The sequence below is a fragment of the Salvelinus fontinalis genome, chromosome 6 (genome assembly GCF_029448725.1).
Source record: "Salvelinus fontinalis isolate EN_2023a chromosome 6, ASM2944872v1, whole genome shotgun sequence".
In the NCBI taxonomy this organism is placed as follows: Eukaryota; Metazoa; Chordata; class Actinopteri; order Salmoniformes; family Salmonidae; genus Salvelinus; species Salvelinus fontinalis.
In genome coordinates this window covers 5,725,145-5,743,621 of record NC_074670.1, presented here as the reverse complement: position 1 = coordinate 5,743,621, position 18,477 = coordinate 5,725,145, and the positions used below count along the sequence as shown (strand labels likewise).

The following is an 18,477-nucleotide window of genomic DNA, read 5'->3' as shown; positions in this document are numbered from 1 at the left end:
TGTGCCCAAGGAAGCAAAAGTAACCTGCCTAAATGATTACCGCCCCGTGGCACTCACGTCGGTAGCCATGAAGTGCTTTGAAAAGCTGGTCATGGTTCACATCAACAGCATCCTCCTGGACACCCTAGACCCACTCCAATTCTCATACCGCCCCAACAGATGACGCAATCTCAAAATCGCACTCCACACTGCCCTTTCCCACCTGGACAAAAGGAACACCTATGTGAGAATGCTATTCATTGACTACAGCTCAGCGTTCAACACCATTGTGCCCACGAAGCGCATCACTAAACTAAGGACTCTGGGACTAAACACCTCCCTCTGCAACTGGATCCTGGACTTCCTGACAGGCCGCCCCCAGGTGGTGAAGGTAGGTAGCAACACATCTGCCACGCTGATCCTCAACACTGGGGCCACTCAGGGGTGTGTGCTTAATCCCGTCCTATATTCCCTTTTCACCCACGACTGCGTGGCCAAATACGACTCCAATACCATCATTAAGTTTGCCGACGACACAACAGTGGTAGGCCTGATCACCGACAACGATGAGACAGCCTATAGGGAGGATGTCAGAGAACTGGCAGTGTGGTGCCAGGACAACAACCTCGTCCTCAATGTGAGCAAGACAAAGGAGCTGATTGTGGACTACAGGGAAAGTCAGGCCGAACAGGCCCCCATTAACATTGACGGGGCTGTAGTGGAGTGGGTCGAGAGTTAAGTTCCTTGGTGTCCACATGACCAACGAACTATCATGGTCCAAACATTCCAAGACAGTCGAAGAGGTCACGACAAACTCTATTCCCCCTCAGGAGACGATTTGGCATGGGTTCACAGATCCTCAAAAGGTTCTACAGCTGCATCGTCGAGAGCATCCTGACCAGTTGCATCACCAGCTGGTATGGCAACTGCTCGGCATCGACCCCTCTGGGGTAGGCTGGAGCCAAGCTCCCTGCCATTCAGGACCTATATAATAGGCAGTGTTAGAGGAAAGCCCATAAAATTGTCAGAGACTCCAGTCACCCAGGTTATAGACTGTTTTCTCTGCTACCGCATGGCAAGTGGTACCAAAGCACCAAGTCTAGGACCAAAAGGCTCCTCAAAAGCTTCTACCCCCAAGCCATTTGACTGCTGAACAATTCATAAAAATCGCCACCGGACAATTTACATTGACCCCCTTCTTTTGTACACTGCTGCTACTCACTATTTGTTTGTTACCTATGCATAGTCACTTCACCCCCACCTACATGTACAGATTACCTCAAATAGCCTGTACCTCCGCACACTGACTCGGTACCGGTGCCCCCTGTATATAGCCTCCACATTGACTCTGTACTGGTACCCCCTGTATATAGCCTCCACACTGACTCTGTACCGGTGCCCCCTGTATATAGCCTCCACATTGACTCTGTACCGGTGCCCCCTGTATATAGCCTCCACATTGACTCTGTACCGGTACCCACTGTATATAGCCTCCACATTGACTCTGTACCGGTACCCCCTGCATATAGCCTCCACATTGACTCTGTACCGGTACCCCCTGCATATAGCCTCCACATTGACTCTGTACAGGTACCCCCTGTATATAGCCTCCACATTGACTCTGTACAGGTACCCCCTGCATATAGCCTCCACATTGACTCTGTACAGGTACCCCCTGCATATAGCCTCCACATTGACTCTGTACAGGTACCCCCTGTGTATAGCCTCCACATTGACTCTGTACCGGTGCCCCCTGTATATAACCTCCACATTGACTCTGTACCGGTACCCCCTGTATATAGCCTCCACATTGACTCTGTACCGGTACCCCCTGTATATAGCCTCCACATTGACTCTGTACAGGTACCCCCTGTATATAACCTCCACATTGACTCTGTACCGGTACCCCCTGTATATAGCCTCCACATTGACTCTGTACCGGGACCCCCTGTATATAGCCTCCACATTGACTCTGTACCGGTACCCCCTGTATATAGCCTCCACATTGACTCTGTACAGGTACCCCCTGTATATAGCCTCCACATTGACTCTGTACAGGTACCCCCTGTATATAGCCTCCACATTGACTCTGTACAGGTACCCCCTGTATATAGCCTCCACCTTGACTCTGTACCGGTACCCCCTGTATATAGCCTCCACATTGACTCGGTACCGTAACACCCTGTATATACCCTCGTTATTCTTATTGTGTTACTTTTATTATTACTTTTTATTTTAGTCAACTTGGTAAATATTTTCTTAACTCTTTCTTGAACTGCACTGTTGGTTAAGGGCTTGTAAACATTTCATGGTAAAGTCTACACTTGTTGTATTCGGCGCATGTGGCAAACAAAGTTAGATTTGATTTGATCTCACACACACACTCTAAAAGGACTCATCAATCAAAGCCACACAAATCACATTTGTCCTCAAAACATATTCAAAGGCTTGAAATCTTGGCTGTAGTCCATCAGAAAGTAGGCATAGGCAACATTATAGCATAACGCTAAAAAAATAATGTTTCCTTTCAAATGAATTAACAAGGGTAGTTTTGAAGGGGGAGAGACAGCTATAGTATTAGGAGAGACGTTAGTTATGTAATTTTTATCCTAGCATGGGGTAAATTCCAGAGGAAGATTTGCACTTTAGATATTTTTTATAAACTGCCCTCTGTAATTCTGTACACACAAAAAAAGAACATTTAAAAAATCATTCAATTGAGTGTGCGCCTGAAGCCTTGTGGTTGTTATTCTAGTGGTGAAGATCATTTAACATCATGTTGTGACCATAGAGGCTACACTGATCATTCGTGCTTCGCTGCCAAATCAATAGGCGTCTCCATACGCCTAATATTTAACATTGAGGAAATGTGAGCATAATCATTATTTTAGCGATCCGTGTTAGACATCCCTCCTAATGAAAAGCCGGTATCAGCTGCTGGACACCACACTTGCACGTGATATGGGTTTATGGATGAGAATGTGAACTTGCCATTTCCAAAAATGAGCTCAGTGGGGAATGGGGATACTCTGCTTTGCGATCTGTTGCCATAGGATTTATTTAAATATGCCTAGACATTACACTTTATTGCACATGTAATTAAACTGATATTTGGCTATGTTCAACTTAAATTCTTTGACACAAAACGTGCATCAGTCAAACTCTGGCTTGCATAGCACAGATGGTGATCGCCTAAATTCGCTGTAGGCTTGGCCTAATATGTAGACTAGCATACGAATGGTGGAGTAACAGCTGAGCCTTAATTCACTTCTAATTTACACAAATCTCTGTCTTCACTGTTCCTTTCTTGCGCAATTCATGCATCTCGCTGGCCACTCATGCATCTCGCTGGCCACTCAAGCATCTCGCTGGCCACTCAAGCATCTCGCTGGCCACTCTCTCTTCCATCCTCTGTATTCCTCTTATACACTGTTGCCACAAAGTGGGAAGCACAGAATCGTCTAGAATGTCATTGTTTGCTGTATCGTTAAGATTTCCCCTTCATTGCAACTAAGGGGCCTAGATCATTATTCCTCCTCCACCAAACTTTACAGTTGGCACTAATCAATAATTAGCTAACTCAGTTAGCTAGCTAACGTTAACTAAGTACAGAATAACAAACAGGAGACAGAGTCGCTAGCCACACATTTGAAAACGATAACTCACCGAAGCATTTTCGAAAACTGTACAGCATCGGTGATGATCTTGGAGCCCATTTCATTGGGTAGCTAATTACCAAAATAGTACGTTAGTTGTTGTTATGAAGTCAGAAAAATACTAAATAAAAGTTCGAGCGGTAGCTACGACTGAATTTGACGTTCGCGCCAATACAGCCAGTGGACGCTTGACGTCATCAGTCGGCACTACGAACACAAACTATTTTTAATCTATTAATATTTTTTTACAAAGACGAGTAAGATAAAATACCTATTTTCACACAACTGGCCTGTGTGGTAGTTACATTTAAGAAAAAATATATAATTCCAGGAAATAATTATCACGAAAGTAGTCCGGTCACCGCACTTGTTTCCTCCGCCGTACTGCGCAGTAGGGTCCTATGTAATCTCATTTATAAAATATGTTTTCGTCATTTTATAGTAATTCAAGTTCGATATTAAATGTTTATAAGTTGAAAGAGTATGTATATTGACTTAGAATCGAAAAACATGCCCCTGTGTAGTATTGAATTCATTGAAAGTTTCAGTTGTCGGAAGTGTGACGTGGTCGGAAGCATATGTCCTGTGAGTTGCATTACCAACTTCCTTTTCTACTGTGGCCGCCATTGAGTAAGGAGCGTGGTTCGCGGCGAGCCGAGACTAAAAAGATAAAAATGGTGAGAATCCTAGCTTTTTGTATCAGCAAATACTATTTAACATTAGCAATCAATTGATATTGCAAAATCAAAGACTTCTCTTGCCAATATGTTTCTTAGGTAATACAATTTAACGTATTTTACGGCGAATCTGAAGGAAGTTTACACGAGGAGCCATTTTGTCTGCGATGTTCTAGCCAAGTCACACGTGTGCTTTCCTTTCTACCACAGGCCGTATAACCGGGTCTTATAAAATATACGTGAAGTTCGTAAACCAGTACACATTTCTTCACGCAACTGCTTTGAATATGTACTTAGTTAACTGTAGATCACTTACACATTTGCGTAAACTAGCCAACTAGCTAATCAGCTACAGATAATTAAACCAAAGACCACACATTCTCTGGTTAGCGTGGTACCTAGCTACTAGCATGGCGGCTAGCGGGACTGAGAATCGGTTTTTTTTTTTTTTATACATGTACTTGCTATGATGGTGTAATTTGCGTCCTACTTTGCGATCAGTCGACAAATGCCTATTGTCATATGCTGGCGCAAGTGAATGACGACAACTGAGTCTGAGCAAGATAACCATGAAACTACATGTAGTTAGCTAACGTTCATCATTTGACATGTAGCGTGTCGGTGGCTAGTTAGGTACATGGTAAGAATTTTACCGAACATGCATTTAATTTTGACTGTTTTCGCCCACAGGCTTGTGCCCGGCCTTTAATCTCGATCTACTCCGAGAAAGGAGAAAGCTCAGGCAAAAATGTTGTCATGCCTGCGGTGTTCAAGGCTCCCATCCGCCCCGACATTGTCAACTTCGTGCACACCAACATGCGCAAGAACAGTCGTCAGCCCTATGCAGTCAGCGGACTGGCAGGTGAGTGATCTTTTGAACATTTATTCAATCAAATAGGCAATTTCTTTGGATACAGGTGAAAAGCTTTGGTGATGAGTTTTAACTTCGGTCCGTGTTTCTGAAACCTGATTATACTAGAAGTTCTGAAGGGCTTTCACCTGTACCACTGAGGGGGGGGGGGGGGGGGGTATATTTCAGCACAACATGTAATCTGTTGGTTTCATGGTCTAAATGGGGGGAAAGGATTCCAGAAAGTTTCCATACTCTTAACTTAATTCTCATGTTCTGCATGAGGCAAATGGTCGTCACACCAGATACTGACTGGTTTTCTTTATTTTGAAGGCATAATGACCAACGGGTACAGAGCTGTATTCCCAGGCCTGTGAAATCCATAGATTAGGTTCTAATTTATTTATTTTTATTGACGGATGTCTTCCATATGAACGATCTCATTGTTGCATTTTTTTATTCAGGGTATACATTTACTGACAAAGTATACAGGTTCTAATGTTTTTGTGTTCCAGGTCACCAGACCAGTGCTGAGTCCTGGGGTACCGGCAGAGCTGTGGCCCGTATCCCCCGTGTGAGAGGAGGTGGTACCCACCGCTCTGGCCAGGGAGCCTTCGGCAATGTATCCTCTCAGACAGTTTAACATTGATCTTAAAGGAGAGGTTTACTTTGACAACCAAAGCTGTATTTTTGGATTCAAATGGCATGTTATAGAACTGTCCAGACACTTGAGATTTCATTTTGTTTTTGACAAACTATCCCAAACCAACAATATACTTCCTCATCCTCCTCCTGCAGTATGGGAGCTTGTTTAAAACTGAACATAAACTCTAAACTACAGCCTTTTACGAACTGAAACTATAGTGATGCAGGTCCTAAAATTTTGTACACGTGAAACTGTTAATTCTAAACTTTATCTGCAATGTTAAATTCAGTTTGGTGAGACTCGAGTGGTTTCCACTATCCAGCTTTTCTCTCTTCTGCATGTAGAATGGAGGGAGAGGTTTTGCCAAAGTCGCCCCAAAAAAGCAATTTTTTCCCCACGATGACACAATTTCTTGTGTGCAACCTTTAAAGACCTGTATCGTGACACTTTGCCGTTTCTAAAAGCACGTGTTCCATAACATGGTATTTACATTCAAATTACAGATTTGGTTTGGTATATTTTCCTTTATTGTCCCCTTGTGAATCTCACCATGTCTGTTTTAACGTGCCATGTTTGTGTTCATTAGGGCTCATCTCAACAAAACGTTTTTGCAATCGACTTACGTTTTATTGTACAAATACGGGTGGCACCTAATTGTTTGTATTTTTTTATCATTTTGTGTCGCCTAATGAACACTGTAGGTGGTACATGCAGAGTTATAACCAGACATTCCGAGGCTTGCAGTGATGGTGTAATTTGCGTCCTACACTGTGATCAGTGACGTTATGCCTGATGTCATATGCTGGCACAAGTGGCTGACGAACCTTGAGTCTGAGCAAGATACTCGCGAACACATTTTAGGCGATACCATGGTTACACGTGTCCAGTTATCAAGCTATTTGAAGAAGCAATGTTTATTTATCCATTAGCTCGCTACATTTCCTTGACCCCCTTGTGACTGTAGATGTGTCGTGGAGGTCGCATGTTCGCCCCCACCAAGACCTGGCGCCGTTGGCACCGCAGGATCAACACCACCCAGAAGCGGTACGCCATCTGCTCCGCCCTGGCTGCCTCCGCCCTGCCCGCTCTCGTCATGTCCAAAGGTACGCCGCCTGGCATCCTTTGATGCAGTTTGTTTTTCATCCGTGTTATGGACCCTAATGTATGTTTTTCATTTAACCGTAAACATTTTTTACATTTCTTGTTTTGAGAATCATTTTTTCCCTGTTCGATCCACTTTAATTTATATAGCTGATACGTGTAGTCTGACGTGTAGTCTGATATCTATGATAAAACGTTTTAGCGATCCAAACGTCGTATTCCTATTAGCTCAGTGTAGCGAGAGAGACTTGATCACGCTGCTGTGTCATACTGGGCGGATATCAGCCTGCTCGAACACCAATAACTCAGATACACGTTAAAACATGAAATGACCCAGAGAATCATCGATAGAACATTAATCAGATGCACAAAAACTATATAACATCCAGCATGGGTGAACCGTACCTTTATGTTTTTAGCTGGGTACGAGTTGCTATCCGGGATACTATGTGTATACGTGTAATGACGTAATATGACGATAAATAATGTAAACTTGGCATTTATCAACAACAAAAAATGCGATTCTGAGTGGCATCCCACAGTACATATGGGAATTATAATATTACTTGGTATTTTGTACCTTTAAAACCCCCCCCTACACAACTAAATAAAATCCTAATTAATCACATGCTCTTTAAGTGTCGGCCCGTAAGACTTGCTATGATGGTGTAATTTGCGTCTGACTCCGTGTGCAGTGACGGTTTGCCGACTGTCTTATAGCTGTCGCGGCGGGTTGACGAAATATTAATTCTGAGCAAGATGTCTTACTGTGCCTGTACTGGAGAAGCTGTAGCCGATACTGGACTAGTAGTCACTAGTGTTGTACTGGAGAAGCTGTAGCCGATACTGGACTAGTAGTCACTAGTGTTGTACTAGAGAAGCTGTAGCCGATACTGGACTAGTAGTCACTAGTGTTGTACTAGAGAAGCTGTAGCCGATACTGGACTAGTAGTCACTAGTGTTGTACTGGAGAAGCTGTAGCCGATACTGGACTAGTAGTCACTAGTGTTGTACTAGAGAAGCTGTAGCCGATACTGGACTAGTAGTCACTAGTGTTGTACTGGAGAAGCTGTAGCCGATACTGGACTAGTAGTCACTAGTGTTGTACGGTATACACACCGAAACGGCAGAACTTTTCAATACTACACCATGAACAACGGTTTCGGGTACTAGAATTTGTTACTTTCGTTAGTTATGTCAAATGTCACCCACCTTTTACGACTCGAGTTTGTCTGAGTCTTCTCGGGGGGGGGGGGGGGTGTATTTAGCCAAGCTACTTGTGCAAGTGTCAAAAGAGGACGGCATGGCTTCTAACGATAACGTCGTACCTCCACACCGGCAGAATGTGTATACGATTCTGATCAAAGTAACGTGTAGAATTAGAACGTGAAGGAACTATACAACAATCTGAAGAGTCTCTCTCCTTCAGGACACCGCATTGAGGAGATCCCAGAGGTTCCCCTGGTGGTTGAAGACAAAGTGGAGGGTTACAAGAAGACAAAAGAGGCCGTGTTGCTGTTGAAGAAACTCAAGGCCTGGAACGACATCAAGAAGGTTAGTAAAATAGACTTTAATACCGTCTCTCTGGTCATCGTTGTACTGTGTATAGTGCCGTGATGAGGTTCCACTTCAGGTCCGTGTTTCTGAATCCTGATTTTTGAATGGAAGTCCTGAGCGTGAAATATTAACATTAGCAAGATAAAAGCACAGCTGTTGTTGACGTACGATGCTAAATGTGTGTCCTCTGGGTGGGTGCAGGTGTACGCGTCACAGCGCATGCGAGCTGGAAAAGGTAAGATGAGGAATCGCAGACGTATCCAACGCAAAGGACCCTGCATCATCTACAACCAAGATCAAGGTGTTACCAAGGCCTTCAGGAACATCCCTGGTATGTATGGCTGTGGGGGGGGCTAGAGGGGACCCTGGGGGGGATCAATGGAAGTTCTGATTCCCATTCGGGTCCATTTGATTTTTGCGTAGGATCAAAACCCAATGCAAACATCAACGGATACTAGTTCTCTAACATAATGTGGAGTTACTTTTCTTTCTGGTGCTATTTTCCTCTGTAGATTTGAGCATCCGTTAAATTATCGGCGTGTTTACTCGTTTTGTATTTGACGCTCTTTTTTTTCACCCAGGTATAACCTTGCAGAACGTGAACAAGCTGAATCTGCTGAGGCTCGCCCCCGGCGGTCACGTCGGCCGCTTCTGTATCTGGACCGAGTCCGCCTTCCGCAAGCTGGACCAGCTCTACGGAACCTGGCGCAAGTCTGCCTCTCTCAAGGTGGACTACAAGTGAGTAAAACGGGCGTTACGTAGCGTCCCAGCCGGTAAACGGTTGAGGTGAGCAGAGTTAGTAAGAGATTTTTGAGTTATTTAATTCCGACAGTGATGAGCTTCTACTTCGGTCCGTGTTTCTGAATCCTGATATTTACCAGAAGTTCTGAGTTTTGACGAGTGTCTCAAAAAAAATGGTCTGTTGCTAAACCACATGCTGCTTCCCTAACAGAAATACTGTTAACCTCTGACCTCTGTCCTGTCTCCCTCCTCCAGTCTGCCCATGCACAAGATGACCAACACAGATCTGAGCAGGATTCTGAAGAGTGAGGAGATCCAGAAAGCACTTCGTGCACCAAAGTAAGACACCCCCCCCCTCGCTCGCTTTATATTGTACAGAGCATTATGGGTACTGTAGTACGTTATGCTCCACTGTGACATTGAAGCCATGATGAGGTTCCACTTCAGGTCCGTGTTTCTGAATCCTGATTTTAATTGGAGTCCTGAGCGTGACAAGATGGCGTCCCATATGGGCAACCCCCCCCCCCCCCCATTCCCAACATAGTGCACTACATTTTGATCACGGCCAAGTTGACTTTTGTCAAAAGTAGTGCAGTATTTAGGGAATGTTGTGCCTCTTGGGATGCTTCTATTCTCAACACATCGAACCACAAAATATCAACAGATTTTCCCTCCTACTGACCCCCCCCCCCCCCCCCCTCGTTTCTCATGTCTCCTCACAGCAAGAAGATCAGACGCAGAGTCCTGAAGAAGAACCCTCTGAAGAACCTGAGAATCATGATGAAGCTGAACCCCTACGCCAAGACAGCCAGACGTCAAGCCATCCTGCTGCATGACCCGGCGGTGAGTAGAGCCAAGATGGCTGTTTGTTGCATATAAAGACCTGTATAATAGGGAAACTGGACCCAAGATGGCCGATGGCTATTTGTTGCATATCGGGAAACTGGACCCAAGATGGCCGATGGCTGTTTTGTTGCATATAAAGACCTGTATGATAGGGAAACTGGTCTAAGATGGCCGATGTCTGTTTGTTGCATATAAAGACCTGTATAATAAGGAAACTGGACCCAAGATGGCTGTTTGTTGCACATAAAGACCTGTATAATAGGGAAACTGGACCCAAGATGGCCGATGGCTATTTGTTGCATATCGGGAAACTGGACCCAAGATGGCCGATGGCTGTTTTGTTGCATATAAAGACCTGTATAATAAGGAAACTGGACCCAAGATGGCTGTTTGTTGCACATAAAGACCTGTATAATAGGGAAACTGGACCCAAGATGGCCGATGGCTGTTTGTTGCATATAAAGACCTGTATAATAGGGAAACTGGACCCAAGATGGCCGATGGCTGTTTGTTGCATATAGGGAAACTGGACCCAAGATGGCCGATGGCTGTTTTGTTGCATATAAAGACCTGTATAATAGGGAAACTGGACCCAAGATGGCCGATGGCTGTTTGTTGCATATGGGGAAACTGGACCCAAGATGGCCGATGGCTGTTTTGTTGCATATAGGGAAACTGGACCCAATATGGCCGATGGCTGTTTGTTGCATATAAAGACCTGTATAATAGGGAAACTGGACCCAATATGGCCGATGGCTGTTTTGTTGCATATAAAGACCTGTATAATAGGGAAACTGGTCTAAGATGGCCGATGGCTGTTTTGTTGCATATAGGGAAACTGGACCCAAGATGGCCGATGGCTATTTGTTGCATATAAAGACCTGTATAATAGGGAAACTGGACCCAAGATGGCCAATGGCTGTTTTGTTGCATATAGGGAAACTGGACCCAAGATGGCCGATGGCTGTTTGTTGCATATAAAGACCTGTATAATAGGGAAACTGGACCCAATATGGCCGATGGCTGTTTTGTTGCATATAAAGACCTGTATAATAGGGAAACTGGTCTAAGATGGCCGATGGCTGTTTTGTTGCATATAGGGAAACTGGACCCAAGATGGCCAATGGCTGTTTGTTGCATATAAAGACCTGTATAATAGGGAAACTGGACCCAAGATGGCCAATGGCTGTTTGTTGCATATAAAGACCTGTATAATAGGGAAACTGGACCCAAGATGGCCAATGGCTATTTGTTGCACATAAAGACCTGTATAATAGGGAAACTGGACCCAAGACTCGTATTGTAGTACTCTTGCCTACTCGTATCAGTACCGTCTGTCTAATGAGTCTCCCTACACACAGATCAAGGCCAAGATGCTGAAGCCCAAGAAGAAGCCGGCCAAGAAGCCAGCCGCCGCCAAGGCAACCCCTGCCAAGGCAGCCCCCACCAAGGCATAAAGCAGCTCTTCTAACAGACTGTGGTGTTCAGATGGTTTCAAATAAAAATCTAAACAAAATCCTATTTGTCTTGTTTTTAATGCAGTACCTGTATGTTCCGTTACAGTACCTGTATGGTCTGGCAGGTAGGCGTTACAGTACCTGTATGTTCCGTTACAGTACCTGTATGTTCCGTTACAGTACCTGTATGTTCCGTTACAGTACCTGTATGTTCCGTTACAGTGACTATGGTCTGGCAGGTAGGCGTTACAGTGACTATGGTCTGGCAGGTAGGTGTTACAGTGACTAGTCTGGCAGGTAGGCGTTACAGTGACTAGTCTGGCAGGTAGGCGTTACAGTGACTAGTCTGGCAGGTAGGCGTTACAGTACCTGTATGGTCTGGCAGGTAGGCTTTACATAGCCTGTAAATCCTGTGTTGTGTCCCTAGGTGGCAGGCCTTTATAGTCAGAGGAGAACCCTATTTAGAGGCAGTGGGGAAGGTGGCAGGCCTATAGTCATAGAGGAGAACCCAGTGGGGAAGGGGACAGACTTAGCAATAATATTCTATTATGGGGGGGGGGGGGGGGGGGCAGTTTCCCAAGCCCACGTTGTCCTTTATTAAAACAACAGACCTACATATTGTCCTTTATTAAAACAGCAGACCTACATATTGTCCTTTATTAAAACAGCAGACCTACATATTGTCCTTTATTAAAACAGCAGACCTACATATTGTCCTTTATTAAAACAGACCTACATATTGTCCTTTATTAAAACAGCAGACCTACATATTGTCCTTTGTTAAAACAGCAGACCTACATATTGTCCTTTGTTAAAACAGCAGACCTACATATTGTCCTTTATTAAAACAACAGACCTACATATTGTCCTTTATTAAAACAGCAGACCTACACATTGTCCTTTATTAAAACAGCAGACCTACATATTGTCCTTTATTAAAACAGCAGACCTACATATTGTCCTTTATTAAAACAACAGACCTACATATTGTCCTTTATTAAAACAGCAGACCTACATATTGTCCTTTATTAAAACAACAGACCTACATATTGTCCTTTATTAAAACAGCAGACCTACATATTGTCCTTATTAAATACCACCCCGATGAAACAAAGCAATTCTGTTTGAATACAGGCTATGAGTGTTTAGCTAAGCAGGTGTGTGTCCCAATATCTCCTTAAGTGTGCACTTGTTTGCTGCTTCCCCCAAAAAAATTGGATTGGTGGAAGCATGAGCTCGTGGGAGTTTCCACCACTTTCAAATCATTGAAGGGAAGTGAACAAGTGCACACTTTTGGTCAGAAGGAGAACTAATTTGGGACATATCCCTAAGGTGTATAGAAGGGCCATCACATGCCCACACTGTGTGTTGGGGTGACTGGCTGGTTGAGTCCGATGGTGCTACACAGCCAGCCTGCGAAGTCCACCTCCTCTGCCTCTGACTGTTTGATGAATTGATGAACCTGGAGATACGTCAGTCAAGAGAGACACGGTTAATATCACCCTGACTGGAATCTTACTAAAAGAACTCTCAAAACAAATGTCCTTTAGAAATGGTAGGCCTCTACTATACACGGATGAAGAGAAGCTGTCTGATTACAATAACATGGCCTCTGCCTGCCTGGATTTACATTAACCAGGAAGTCATACTGACACCAACAGGTTTTTATTTAACCAGGAAGTCCTACTGACACCAACGGGTCTTTATTTAACCAGGAAGTCCTACTGACACCAACGGGTCTTTATTTAAACAGGAAGTCCTACTGACACCAACGGGTCTTTATTTAACCAGGAAGTCCTACTGACACCAACGGGTCTTTATTTAACCAGGAAGTCCTACTGACACCAACGGGTCTTTATTTAACCAGGAAGTCCTACTGACACCAAGGTCTCTTTATTTAACCAGGAAGTCCTACTGACACCAACGGGTCTTTATTTAACCAGGAAGTCCTACTGACACCAAGGTCTCTTTATTTAACCAGGAAGTCCTACTGACACCAAGGTCTCTTTATTTAACCAGGAAGTCCTACTGACACCAACGGGTCTTTATTTAACCAGGAAGTCCTACTGACACCAAGGTCTCTTTATTTAACCAGGAAGTCCTACTGACACCAACGGGTCTTTATTTAACCAGGAAGTCCTACTGACACCAAGGTCTATTTTACATATGAGCCGTAAATTACACAAAATACAAGCAGAAAGAACACATGGTCACCCTTTATACATAACCCTAAATACATAACTGTAACCCTAAATATATAACCCTAACCCTTTATACATAACCTTACGGTTATGTATAAAGGGTTATGTATAAAGGGCTAGGGTTATGTATAAAGGGCTAGGGTTATGTATAAAGGGTTAGGGTTATGTATAAAGGGCTAGGGTTATGTATAAAGGGCTAGGGTTATGTATAAAGGGTTAGGGTTATGTATAAAGGGTTAGGGTTATGTATAAAGGGTTAGGGTTATGTATAAAGGGTTAGGGTTATGTATAAAGGGTTAGGGTTATGTATAAAGGGTTAGGGTTATGTATAAAGGGTTAGGGTTATGTATAAAGGGTTATGTATAAAGGGCTAGGGTTATGTATAAAGGGTTAGGGTTATGTATAAAGGGTTATGTATAAAGGGTTAGGGTTATGTATAAAGGGCTACGGTTATGTATTTAGGGTTAGGGTTATGTATAAAGGGTTAGGGTTATGTATAAAGGGTTATTTATAAAGGGTTAGGGTTATGTATAAAGGGTTAGGGTTATGTATAAAGGGTTAGGGTTATGTATAAAGGGCTACGGTTATGTATTTAGGGTTAGGGTTATGTATAAAGGGCTAGGGTTATGTATAAAGGGCTAGGGTTATGTATAAGGGTTAGGGTTATGTATAAGGGTTAGGGTTATGTATAAAGGGTTATGCATAAAGGGCTAGGGTTATGTATAAAGGGTTAGGGTTATGTATAAAGGGTTAGGGTTATGTATAAAGGGCTAGGGTTATGTATAAAGGGCTACGGTTATGTATTCAGGGTTAGGGTTATGTATAAAGGGCTAGGGTTATGTATAAAGGGCTAGGGTTATGTATAAGGGTTAGGGTTATGTATAAGGGTTAGTAGCCCTTTATACATAACCATTTATACATAACCCTAACCCTAAATACATAACCGTAGCCCTTTATACATAACCCTAGCCCTTTATACATAACCCTAGCCCTTTATACATAACCCTAACCCTTTATACATAACCCTAACCCTTTTTACATAACCCTTTATACATAACCCTAGCCCTTACACATAACCCTAGCCCTTTATACATAACCCTAACCATTTATACATAACCCTTTATACATAACCCTAGCCCTTACACATAACCCTAGCCCTTTATACATAACCCTAACCCTTTATACATAACCCTAGCCCTTTATACATAACCCTAACCATTTATACATAACCCTAACCCTTTATACATAACCCTAACCATTTATACATAACCCTTTATACATAACCCTAGCCCTTACACATAACCCTAGCCCTTTATACATAACCCTAACCCTTTATACATAACCCTAACCCTTTATACATAACCCTTTATACATAACCCTAACCCTTTATACATAACCCTAACCCTTTATACATAACCCTTTATACATAACCCTAGCCCTTTATACATAACCCTAACCCTTTATACATAACCCTAACCCTTTATACATAACCCTAGCCCTTTATACATAACCCTTTATACACAACCCTAACCCTTTATACACAACCCTTTATACATAACCGTAGCCCTTTATACATAACCCTAACCCTTTATACATAACCCTAACCCTTTATACATAACCCTAACCCTTTATACATAACCCTAACCCTTTATACATAACCCTAACCATTTATACATAACCCTAACCCTTTATACATACATAATACCACAGTATAGAATCTGTTGTTTTTCAGTAGAGAGAGAAGGATCACAACACACCGCTACATTGGGAACAAAATAAATCCACTCACCATCAACTGCTTCAGGTCTGCCCTGTCTGTTGGGTTCTTGATCAAACTGTCAACAAATAAAAGTATGTACGTTATATAATACTACTACTAATAATAATACATTCCATTTAGCAGAAGCTCTCAGTACTACAGACAACCTGGTTCGAATCCAGGCTGTATCACAATCACTGGCCGTGATTGGGAGTCCCATAGTGCGGCCCACAATTGGCCCAGCGTCGTCCAGGTTTGGCCGTCATTGTAAATAAGAATTTGTTCTTAACTGACTTTCCTGGTTAAATAAAGGTTAAATAAAATGTTAACTTCAAGGGCCTGAAACGCCCCATAATTCAATTCGCGATGATTGTACATCCGCTATGAAAAGTCAGCCAAAACTTAAAACGTCAACATACAAGTGTAAGTAAAAACGAATGTAAATAAGTTAGAAATTGTGCTACTAATGAACAAACACGTCTCATAAAAGTAATGATGTTTTTGTTTGGTTAATTTTTGGAAATTGTAGAAATAAAATATTTTCCTTCTTCCGAAGTAGCTAGGCAGGATAACGTTAGTATATTAATAATTATATAGTTAATATAAGTTGACATCCACTCATAATTGACTGTAGCGCATATAAAGCACCGACAAGCTACTGGTGACTGAAAACCGGTGACGAATTTCCGGGCAAGGGCGGTTCATTTAAAAATATTTTTATTTTATTTTAATTTTTATTATTATTATTTTTTAACAACAAATCAATACAGAAAGTACATGAGGGAACACAAGTATATATATATATTATATACAATGGACAATCGAGCTAGGGGGTATAGGGGGCGAGGCTAAGGAACATACATACACTTACAATTCTAACAGCTTTTTTGTTAGTAGAGTATTTAACAGTCTTAAAATACAGTTCAATGTATTTTTGTAAGGGTAAGAAAATGTGTTTTTTTGTTTGTAAATTTACATTTGTATATATGAAATTTGGCCAAAAGAAAAATGAAATTAATTACATAAAAATGTTTCAGCTTATTTCTATCGTATGTAAAGAATCCAAGCAGTTCATTTAAAAATCACTTCTTCCTCCCCTCGCCCTGCAAGGGCTCGTCAGACGTCATTAAACGTCATCAGAAGTGTCCACTTCATTTGAGGGCTGGGGGTTTGTCTTTGAAGTGTTTTTGAATGCTGCCATAGTTTAAAAAAAATCTAAGTTGCCGGGATGTCACGTGTCCTACTTATATCAGTAGACTCGTAACAACCTATGCATTATGAAACGTATTGTAACATCCCTGGGTTTATAAGCGCGGAAATCGTCTCTGCCGCACGAGTATGCTTTTGCGACACAGTCGATAGCGCGCCGGACCTCGGGCTAGAAGGTCGAGGGTTCGAGACCTGCTCCCTGCCTGTTTCATTACAGTATATTTGATCAAATGAGCTACATGCACCACATAAGCCATTACATTTTTTTCTTAACCAAATTCGACACTCCTTTATTGATCTCTTTACAAAAACTCCTCGCTTTTGGTGAGTGAAGAAAAACAAACAAAAACGCAACCTGCTGGAGAAGGCAGATTTTGAGCCCAGTTTATCCCTCTCTTCCTCTCTGTTATATCACGTGTAGCTTATTGGACCAATAGAAGTTTCGTAATGATTAGGACACGTGACATCCCGGCAACGTTGGTAAAAAAACAATTTTTATATGAGAGTTGTGCCTGTTGTTAACACGCGAATATGCCCTCTGGTTGTCTACAATAGTCCTTCTTCCCGACTGCCTGCCATTTTCGAAGACATTTCTGTTTATTGTTAGAGCTGCCCTTACTAGAGTATCTGGCCAATGTAATGGATAGTCTGTGGGTGTACTCAAAGCACCGACTCCGTGCCATTACACACACGTACCACCAGGTGGCGGCGTTGTCAACGTTGAAAGCTGATGTCTGAACTGAAGTGGGATTCATTGCCTTCCCGAGCTGCAACAACAAACAGGTCCAGTGTGTTTTTAATCAACAACTTTATAAGTTGTCGCTTTTTGTTTTAATACTTACCATTTATTCACAAAGTCTTGAAATTCAGCGCCGAAAATACCAGGCAGTTTAGGAGGAGGCTGAAAAAACATCAACAAGATGGTCCAATCACATCATAGCGGAAGGAGAGGATATATAAACGATTGAGCCGTGATGAAATTACACGCAGGACATGCAGGCTTTCCGGGGGAAGGCAGGCACGCAGTCATTCGTGTAAAGCATTCATAGTTCAGTATACCACCATCCCAATCAACATGGGAATGCAGGCAGGGTTACCAATACCTTACAGCAGAGATGGTCTATAATACTGTAACCAGGATTTATGAATCAACTGAAAAGTAGAAGCAATTAAAAAAATAATAATAATTGTTTTGTAGATTTCATTTTTTTTTTTTTAAATTCAAATTACTTCCTGAATTTACTGCCTTAAACTCAAAAAAAAAAAAAACGTTTTTAAAAAGAATAGAAAACAAAAGTGATAACTGGCTCAGGCCACAGTGTACTGCGTATTAGTTTGGTCCGCTAGAAAGTGTCATGTCCCATTTCAACCTGATTATAACAGTCTTTACTCACCTCGTTAACTATATAGTCCAGCAGTTCAAAGATAGCCATAGGAGGTCTGCTGTCTGGCCCACAGGCTGAGGGAAGACAGAAACAGGACAGAGGGGTTAACTCTCAATAAGTCAGGTCTGCTGTCTGGCCCACAGGCTGAGGGTTAACTCTCAATAAGTCAGGTCTGCTGTCTGGCCCACAGGCTGAGGGTTAACTCTCAATAAGTCAGGTCTGCTGTCTGGCCCACAGGGTGAGGGTTAACTCTCAATAAGTCAGGTCTGTTGTCTGGCCCGTAGGCTGAGGGTTAACTCTCAATAAGTCAGGTCTGTTGTCTGGCCCACAGGCTGAGGGTTAACTCTCAATAAGTCAGGTCTGCTGTCTGGCCCACAGGCTGAGGGTTAACTCTCAATAAGTCAGGTCTGTTG

General features: G+C 42.7%; 3 protein-coding genes and 7 non-coding genes across 13 annotated transcripts in view; 8 read left to right on the top strand and 2 right to left on the bottom strand.

The window, feature by feature from the left end:
* zwilch (zwilch kinetochore protein) overlaps positions 1-3,959 on the bottom strand; it is a 45,880-nt gene extending 41,921 nt beyond the window's left edge. The window contains exon 1 of the mRNA XM_055924628.1: positions 3,646-3,959. Within this exon, the coding sequence (XP_055780603.1) occupies positions 3,646-3,695 (50 nt within the window). The 5' untranslated portion in view covers positions 3,696-3,959. The remainder of the gene's footprint in view (positions 1-3,645) is intronic.
* Positions 3,960-4,198: 239 nt separating this feature from the next.
* On the top strand, positions 4,199-11,569 carry LOC129856887 (60S ribosomal protein L4-A-like). Its single transcript, XM_055924632.1, has 10 exons — positions 4,199-4,312; positions 5,003-5,174; positions 5,678-5,784; positions 6,773-6,911; positions 8,339-8,463; positions 8,668-8,797; positions 9,048-9,204; positions 9,463-9,546; positions 9,930-10,050; positions 11,415-11,569. The coding sequence occupies exons 1-10, from the start codon at positions 4,214-4,216 to the stop codon at positions 11,508-11,510; spliced, it is 1,230 nt and encodes a 409-aa protein (XP_055780607.1). The 5' UTR covers positions 4,199-4,213; the 3' UTR covers positions 11,511-11,569.
* LOC129858728 (small nucleolar RNA SNORD16) lies at positions 4,775-4,873 on the top strand. The gene has a single exon (XR_008760081.1). It is a non-coding gene; the product is annotated as a small nucleolar RNA SNORD16 (small nucleolar RNA).
* LOC129858723 (small nucleolar RNA SNORD18) lies at positions 5,238-5,304 on the top strand. The gene has a single exon (XR_008760077.1). It is a non-coding gene; the product is annotated as a small nucleolar RNA SNORD18 (small nucleolar RNA).
* LOC129858729 (small nucleolar RNA SNORD16) lies at positions 6,548-6,646 on the top strand. The gene has a single exon (XR_008760082.1). It is a non-coding gene; the product is annotated as a small nucleolar RNA SNORD16 (small nucleolar RNA).
* Positions 7,566-7,666, top strand: LOC129858727 (small nucleolar RNA SNORD16). The gene has a single exon (XR_008760080.1). It is a non-coding gene; the product is annotated as a small nucleolar RNA SNORD16 (small nucleolar RNA).
* Positions 8,518-8,587, top strand: LOC129858722 (small nucleolar RNA SNORD18). Its single transcript, XR_008760076.1, has one exon. It is a non-coding gene; the product is annotated as a small nucleolar RNA SNORD18 (small nucleolar RNA).
* On the top strand, positions 9,293-9,360 carry LOC129858726 (small nucleolar RNA SNORD18). The gene has a single exon (XR_008760079.1). It is a non-coding gene; the product is annotated as a small nucleolar RNA SNORD18 (small nucleolar RNA).
* On the top strand, positions 9,630-9,697 carry LOC129858725 (small nucleolar RNA SNORD18). The gene has a single exon (XR_008760078.1). It is a non-coding gene; the product is annotated as a small nucleolar RNA SNORD18 (small nucleolar RNA).
* A 553-nt stretch (positions 11,570-12,122) lies between the features above and the next one.
* The window catches only part of map2k1 (mitogen-activated protein kinase kinase 1), a 99,001-nt gene continuing 92,646 nt past the window's right edge, over positions 12,123-18,477 (bottom strand). For all 4 annotated transcript variants that reach the window (XM_055924623.1, XM_055924624.1, XM_055924625.1 and 1 more), the window contains 4 exons: positions 18,074-18,138; positions 17,522-17,580; positions 15,501-15,546; positions 12,123-12,972 (listed from right to left, as the gene is read on the bottom strand). In XM_055924623.1, coding sequence (XP_055780598.1) covers positions 12,859-12,972; positions 15,501-15,546; positions 17,522-17,580; positions 18,074-18,138 — 284 coding nt within the window. In that variant the 3' untranslated portion in view covers positions 12,123-12,858. The remainder of the gene's footprint in view (positions 12,973-15,500; positions 15,547-17,521; positions 17,581-18,073; positions 18,139-18,477) is intronic.

Bases quoted from the DNA above. Each gene is read 5' to 3' on its own strand.
- LOC129856887 (XM_055924632.1), top strand. From the start codon at position 4,214: ATGTCCTGTGAGTTGCATTACCAACTTCCTTTTCTACTGTGGCCGCCA. The intron at 5,785-6,772 runs GTATCCTCTCAG...TTGTGACTGTAG, and splicing joins GCCAGGGAGCCTTCGGCAAT to ATGTGTCGTGGAGGTCGCAT. The intron at 9,205-9,462 runs GTGAGTAAAACG...TCCCTCCTCCAG, and splicing joins TCTCTCAAGGTGGACTACAA to TCTGCCCATGCACAAGATGA.